The 7,861-nt window shown below is 48.5% G+C and overlaps 1 protein-coding gene across 8 annotated transcripts in view; it reads right to left on the bottom strand.

Annotated features, from left to right (window-relative positions):
• Positions 1 to 2,948, bottom strand: part of HPSE (heparanase) — a 37,972-nt gene extending 35,024 nt beyond the window's left edge. For all 8 annotated transcript variants that reach the window (XR_004972474.1, XM_036338192.1, XM_036338185.1 and 5 more), the window contains exon 1: positions 2,613 to 2,948. Coding sequence is in view for 7 of the 8 variants with exons in the window: in XM_036338192.1 (XP_036194085.1) it covers positions 2,613 to 2,842 (230 nt within the window). In the remaining variant the exon portion in view is untranslated. The remainder of the gene's footprint in view (positions 1 to 2,612) is intronic.
• Between the last annotated feature and the right edge of the window lie 4,913 nt (positions 2,949 to 7,861).

Below are 7,861 nucleotides of genomic sequence, written 5' to 3' on the forward strand. Positions count from 1 at the left end.
CTATCTTCACCCAAACTTCCTCACTTTTGAAGAACCGTAACAAAACAGTGCCCCTCTCACCCTCCCTTCCTGTGGACAGATATTAAGCTCAGTGGTGTCTTCTGAAAAGGAAGCTAAATGGTTTGTCTTCTGAGACGGCCAGGCCACTCTGGGCACTGTGCTAACCATCCTGGAGCTGGGCCCTCGGACCCCGTTTCCGAAGGTAGGTCTTCGAGGAGAAGGAGAGGGAGTGCCTGCCACTTGGAGCTGCAGTCTTTGAGCTCTCAGCTGGGAATAGTGTGGATGTGACTGCAGATGCCTCTGGGGAGTGGGCATCGAAGACAGCCTCTGCTAAGGAAGGAATCTGGAGTGGCCAGGAGCCAGCCCTGGGAGAAGCCCATTTGAACAGAAATACACTGTGTTTTGAAAACCAAAATCAGTTTTATCTATTGCATGTTGGGCTTTTTTGGTTTTCATTATCCTCCAGCCTTTAACAAAAAGGTGGGGATCAGGGAGGAAGAAAGAGTGCTATGGGATATAAAGAGATAGGTTTAAGAGCAGTTAAAGTCGTGGTGGGCAAACCGAGGCTAGCGAGCCACATGCGGCTCTTTGGCCCCTTGAGTGTGGCTCTTCCCCAAAATACCACGTGCGGGTGCGCACGTACAGTGCAATTGAAACTTCGTGGCCCATGCGCAGAAGTCTGTATTTTGTGGAAGAGCTGGTATTTTGTGGAAGAGCCACACTCAAGGGGCCAAAGAGCCACGTGTGGCTCGCAAGCCGCGGTTTGCTGAGCCGCAGTTTGCCGACCACTGATAAAGGTATCACCTGCACTAAATTGCAGACTGGAAGTTCTGTGTGTATAGGGGGCTGAGGGTCCCAGCCAATTGGTTAGCTTAACCGCAGGGTGATCAGGCCTAGATCCCAAAAGTCATACTATAGGTTTTTTCTTTTGGACCTGTTTTCCCAGGAAGATATCCCCAAATGCCCTTCCTTGGGGAGGGGTGGGACAGATCCTGGCGGCAAAAGCAGAATAGAACCTGAGTTCTCACTTTTCAGTAAGTGTCATTTACTTAACCCCTCTGTTTTCAGTCAAGAACATCTCTTCTCCTATCATCTCCCACCACCCCCACCAAGCTAGGCCAAGGGTCCTCAGATACGTAGCCTATACTTTAGAGTTTCTCCAGAGTGATCTTTCTGTCCCAACCAGCTGCTACCTGTATCACCTTTCTACCCCTAAGGGGGAGGGGAAAAGTGGGGACTCCGCCACCAGGAAATTCTTGCTCTCCTGCCACAGAGAGAAAGATAGAGGTTAACTATGATCAAAAGATACAATGAGAACTGGTGAATGGTTATCAAATACTTGCCATTTTCCAGGAAGAAGCTGTTAGCTTACTTTGTGAACACTCTGTGTCAAACACTGTGCTAAGTACTTATGTGTCATCTCATCAAATCCTTATTACAGTCCTGCAAGGAAGTTTTATAGAAGTTCCATTCTACAGGTGAAGAAATTGAGGCTCGGAGTTGCCAAACAACCCGTTAAGAACTAAGCCACCCTGCTTTGGCAGAGTTGGGAATCCAGCCGGGGCTGGTCTGACTGCCAATCTCTAACCCAGTCGGCTACCTGCCTTTATTTGCAGAATAAATGACTGAACTTAGCAATGGCAGCTGACAGTGTGAGCACAGGAAGTTCAGCATGTAGGTGTTGGGCAACGGCCAAGGATACCTAGCTGTCTGGGTTGGTTGAGGTGTGGGCGCCTCTGGATGTTCTCATGACCTAGATGAGTGGCCTCGATGACCTGGCCCAGAAGACCTGTGACTGTCCCTGCAGCTCTCCATCTTGGGATCAGCCTGCCCGCGTGGGGCAGGGGCCAGAGACCTGCATCAGGTTTGGTCTTTCTCCTATGAGAAAAAATTACAGCCGATAAAGCAGTGCCACATTTTGAGCCTCAACTTGGAGAGGTGTCTTTTTATTAAGGCTCTGTAAGGCACTGTGATCGTCTCCCTGGTCTCATTTATTTAATATTTAGACTTTTAAAAAAGTGTAATATGGGAAATCTCTGTGCCTAATTTAGCTGTGAACCTAAAACTGCTCTTTAAAGGTGTATTTACAATATCCATGTTTTAGAGATATAATTTTAAAGTGTACCTATGGAGTAAGTAAGCTTTGAGATATTTTCCATCTATTTTTTTAACCCCTCCCGGAGCCCGGAGCCCGGAGCCCGCCTGCCCCAGGGGCACTTGCCCTGCACTGTGCAGCAGACCCAGGCTCACAGCTCCGGCGGCTCTTGCCCGTCCCTCTTCCCGGCGCGTTGCCGGGCAGTTGGGAAGTTTCTTCCCTAAATTTCCTGTTAATACTTGGCCCTAAGTTGGCGCTCAGTCAACATCTGCTGAATGAATAAAGTAGGGAGGAATGAGTGGTTTGGAGGGGGTGAGAGATGAGAGAGAGGGAGAGAGAGAGAGAGAGAGAGAGAGAGAGAGAGAGAGAGAGAGAGAGAGAGAGAGAGAAGAGACAGACAGAATTTCCGTGTCAGAAGAGACAAAAGAGCGGAGGGGAGGAGAGCGTGGCAGGGCGGGCGTGGATGTCAGGAGCCAGGAGCGGGCACAGGGGCAGAGGGACCGGGGCCGGCGCTTACCCCAGGAAGGTGAGGAACCGCGGGTCCGTGGCCAGGTTGGCGTCGATGGTGAAGGACAGGAACGCGGGGCTCACCTGGTGCACCGGCTGCTCCGTGGAAAAGTCCAGCTCCACGGCGTCCTCGGTGTGCGCGGGTCCCGCCAGGGCGCCGGGGGCGAAGGCGCCGAGCGGCCCCAGCAGCTGCAGAAGCAGCAGCGGAGGCGGCGGCCCCGACTGGCAGCGCCGCAGCATCTCGGGCTCACCTGGCGGCCCGGCGGCGGCGGCGCAGCGGGAGTGGAGACCCGGCGCACTTCCTCCCTCCTCGCCACAGCGCCTTTCCTCCTTTCCTCCTTTTCTCCCCGGCTCACCCCGCCCCACCCCACCCCTCCCCCGGCGCCCTGCATCCCTCCTCCTCCCCCTCCTGCCCCCGCAGCCCGCCCGCGGCTTCTCCTCTCCCTGCCCCGCCTCCCCAACTCACTCCCGCTGCCTCGCACGCTTCCCCCTCGGTGGTGGTCACGTCCACTTACGAAACCACCCACACCCATTCGAAGGGCGCGGGCCAGGTCACGCTCCAAACGCTCAGGAAGCCCGGGGAGGGAGCCGCCCTGGGAGGAGCGCTGGGCACCCGGCGGCTACCCTGTGCTCTCTGTTGGGGGCACCAGTGTTTCCCTCTTCCTCGTCCCAGCCAGGTGGCGCGGGGTCTGCTGACCCTTAACCGAAACCTCCAGCTGAGCATCCATCGCTTGTCCTTTCACCTGGCTTACAAAACTGTGTCTGTCACTCGAGCCTGCCAGAATCTGATAAACCCGTGTGCCCTCTGGCCAGAGAGCTGTGTCCCAGGCATCTTATTTTTTGCCTGAAAAATCTGTCTTGGGCGTTGGCTAACCTACAGCTAGAAAGAGCACTTCCAAAAGTCCTGATCAGCTTCTCCTGGAAACCTGTTAGCACAGCCTCAAAGCATCTGGTGCTCCAACATCTGAAACTCAGGAGGTGAAGCCTGAGTACAAGTGTGGAGGAGGGACTGTCCCCTGAGCCTTTTCCAAACTTCCCCTCTCTATCTCCAGCTGTGGCCAAACTTTCCTTCCGTTTTCCTTCCAGTCCTACATTGATGTATAATTATAACAAGCACCATGTGCTTAGGGCTTACTACATGTCTGATACCCAGAGAGGTGCTTTACCTGTATACTGTCTCATGTCCCGCAGCTCTGCCAGGCGCATGTTACTCTCATTTTACACACGAGGACCCAAGCTCTGAGACACAACATGCCCAAATGTCCGAATTGGGATGTGACGGTAGTTGCACAACCTCAAGCAGATGGCAGCCTGTTTCTGCAGAAATGTAGCTTCCTCCAAGAAACTTTGCCTGAACCGCCAGGTGGTTGGCATTCCCTATGACACATTTTCACAGAATCCTGGACTTGCTAGCACTTACCACGTTTGTTAGTATTGTGAGTGTTGCTCCCCATTGGCCTCGCCTGCTGGAATATGAACTCTGTGAAAGCAGAGATGAGGTGTGCCTGATCTACTGCACTCACCAAAGCTCATGGCACTGTGCTTGGCACTTAGTAGGCATCTACTCTGTTGAGTAAGCACATTACCCCAAAATCCTTAGAATTTTCCACTGAGATGGCACCACCAATAAAGCAATAAATAGAAATAAATTGTTTTGAAGTTCATATCTAACTTGCATACAACTGTCTATTCTTAAGCAACTTAAAAGTTAAATGTATAGTTAATTGGGGAAGGTTACAGTTTGGAGATTCTGTGTGCATGTAACAGTTACTATTTTGCAACTGGAATCGGGTTCATGTCCTACAATTATACATAAGAAAAAAAACCATAAATAAGCCCCAAGCTACCAAAGATCGTGTCAACAGACACGGAGGTAGGAAAGCAGTTGCTTCTTCTGCCTTAGTCATGACATTGATCCTACATCACCCCACCACGCTCCGGTAGTCATGGGCGAAAGTCGCACCAATTTCTTTGGAATTGGGTGATTTGAAAAGTGGATCCTTGTGAGTTTTCTAAATAATGAATGCTCGTGACACCCTGAGACGTGGGCCAGTGTGGGCCACATATAATTACTAATACGGAAACTGGGAAAACATAAATGAGGAAGTGAAGAAAAGTGACTTGCACACATGATGATTGAGATCAGACGAGTTTCTGTCTCCTGGATCTAAGTTGCTTTGATCTACGACGCCACCTAAGAGGAATAGATGGGCACATGGGAGGGAGGAATAGGCGATAATATTAATGGAAATTGTCATTTCAGAGATGCTTTATAGTTGGGCACCTGTTTTTAAGGGGCGTGAAATGTAAATATGTGCTGGGGGCTGGGAAGGAGAAAGTTACCTTGTGTTGAGTGCCTGTTCTTCTCCAAGGTGCTTTCGTTTATTCATCTAGTCCCTCAAATATGTATTGGGTGCTTCCTACGTGCCAAGCACTGAACTAGGCAGTGGTAAGCAGGAATGGCCCCTGCACTCTGGAGCTTCCTGTCTTACTGGGAAGGCAGGTGATTGCCGGAAGCCAGTTCCAGCATGTCATAATTGCAAGTTTCATGAAAGGTTGATGGAACTTGGGAATGCAACAAAGGGCTGAGTCACATATGTTATCGCCTGCTGGGAATGCCTAAAGGCATTTCCCCAAACCTGAAAAGGATGATTGCTTGCTGCCAGACAGCTCAGGGCATCTTAATCTACATGTTATTGCCTCCTACTGGCCAAACACCTGAACAGCCTTGGGAAAATTCGTCCAATCTGACAATGGATTCTGTAGAAACCCTACCCTTTGAAGTGTATATCTCCACCTTGCCTTAGGACAGTGATGGCGAACCTATGACACGGGTGTCAGAGGTGACATGCAAACTCATTTTTTTGGGTTGATTTTTCTTTGTTAAATGGCATTTAAATATATAAAATAAATATCAAAAATATAAGTCTTTGTTTTACTATGGTTGCAAATATCAAAAAATTTCTATATGTGACACGGCACCAAAGTTAAGTTAGGGTTTTTCAAAATGCTGACACACCGAGCTCAAAAGGTTCGCCATCACTGCCTTAGGACAATTTGTGTTAATAAATAGCAAAGGGTCCTGAGACAAGGAGAACTTAGTTCCTTTAGCAAAGTCTTCTCTGACTCCCTATAATGCCTTTCAAAATTACGTTTCATCTCTGGACTCTTTATTAATTTATGCACAGCCCTTCTCCAGATTGCTGAACCCTTCTTGATGCCGGATCAAGAAACCTGGCAGGTGATATATATCTTTTAATTACACAAAAGTAAAATTCCAAGTATGCTGGGTGCTCCAAAGGTGATCGTGGTGCTTTACACATGTACGCTGGAGATTTGAATGTAGGGCGGGGCTGTTCCTGTGGAGGTTGTGCTTAAGTCAAGATCTGAAAAATAAATAAACGACAGGGGAGGGGGGGAGGCTAGAGGGAAAGGACTCACTAGTAGCTAAGGAGATGGCATGTGCAAAGGTGAGGGCGCTCAGGAAGTCAGAGGACTGAGAGGAGGCCCAGGCAGCTGGATCAGAGAGAGCGAGGGGCAGCTAGGGATATAGAGTTGACATTGCAGGGTCTGGAGAGATCCTTGCAGCAGTGGGAAGCCATGGGAAGGGCTTCAAGTCGGGGGTGGGGAATGTGCTATGACCAGATTTATATTTTAAAAAGGCAAACTATAGGAGTTCTGTTTCTTCTCCTGTGTGGATGTCTCTTTGTACAAGGATGTGCAGTTCTCTGTAGATGTAGATGGGGTTTGTTATGTTCTTCTATTAAGCTGATATCTATATTTATGCCATAAATATGTAATATTTCTCTATGTCTGCAGGAAAGTGGCTAGTTGGAGAAAGTATGTGAGCCAGAGATCATCAGAGAAAGCAGAAAGCAGAATAAGATTCATAAGTCCCAGGAGTCACACATAATAGCCATTATGGTGTAAGCCAGTGATTTTTCAACCAGTGTGCTACAAGAATTTTTAAAACATGTAATACCTGATTATTTGGTCAGGGGCTCTGACCTCTTTTCCCTTAAGTGATAAAAAAAAAAAAATGATAACAGCCAACACAGCAATAGCCATCTGCTGTGAATGAATCAAAATTATACAATTTTTGGTCAGATCAGCAAAAAAAGTCTATTTTTTTGTGTGTCACAGAACTTTAGTAATCCGTTGATGTGTGCCATGAGGTGAAAAGGGTTGAAAATCGCTGGTGTAAGCTAAAGGATTATTCAAAGGTCTTCAGAAGAGAGCTGACTGCCCAGTTTTAATCTTTTGTCTCTGGGATGATGAAGGCCCTGGAAGACCCTAAAAATGCATAGTTTATGCTAAAAAAGCACACAAAAGTGAATTAAGTGGGACATTTTACTGTTACCTCTAGAGTCTATAAACACTGTAAACAATACAAACATGGTAGGAAAAGGGAAAGTGACAGAAATTGCATTGGACATAGGGAAGTTGTTGGGGGTAGGGGAGTAGGGAGGAAGTGTCCTATACTAATATTAGATGTAGGCTACATTCTACCATATTCTTGACTTTTGGCCAGGTGTCCAATAGTTTTAAGGTTTTCAAGAAATAGGAGCTATGAGAGGGTTCCAGTCAAGATGGCAACATAGGTGAATGCAGTACTCTAATTCTCCCTTAACCACATCGTAATTACAACCAAACCACAGAACAACCATCATTCAGAGCCACCTGAAGTCTAGCTAAACTAAGGATATAAAAAAGCCACATTGAGACTGGTAGCAGGGGAGGAAATGCAGAATGGGCTCATCTCTCACCCACCTGTCTCAGATAAAAATCAGGAGGGGTATTCTGGCTGTGGAGATCCCCCTCAGGAGTGAGGGGTCCCAGCCCCAAACCAGGCCTCCGAGCCCAGGGTTCCAGTTCTCAGGAAAAGAAGCGCCCATAACTTCTGGCTGTAAAAGCCAGTAGAGATTGTGGCTGAGTGAGACAGAGGACGTCTGGAGTCCCAGGTGTTCCTTTTAAAGGGCCCATGCATGAAATTACTCAGAATCACTCTCAGCTTAGTGCAGCAGCTCAAAAGGCACCAGAGACCTTTGGGGAGAAACTGAATTGTCTGGCTCCAGTGCAAGGGCTGGAGAGGCAGCTTTCTCCCAGACAGAAGTGCTGACAGAGGCCATTGTTCCTTTGCTGAGCCTTTCCTCAATAGAACCAGCCGGTGGGCACCATATCTGAGTCTCCATCAACCTGGCTAATACTATTCACCTGGCCCTGGTGATTCCCTGAGACCCTGCCCCACCCTAACTTGTT

Source organism: Myotis myotis, unplaced genomic scaffold, assembly GCF_014108235.1.
Source record: "Myotis myotis isolate mMyoMyo1 unplaced genomic scaffold, mMyoMyo1.p scaffold_m19_p_1, whole genome shotgun sequence".
Taxonomy (NCBI): Eukaryota; Metazoa; Chordata; class Mammalia; order Chiroptera; family Vespertilionidae; genus Myotis; species Myotis myotis.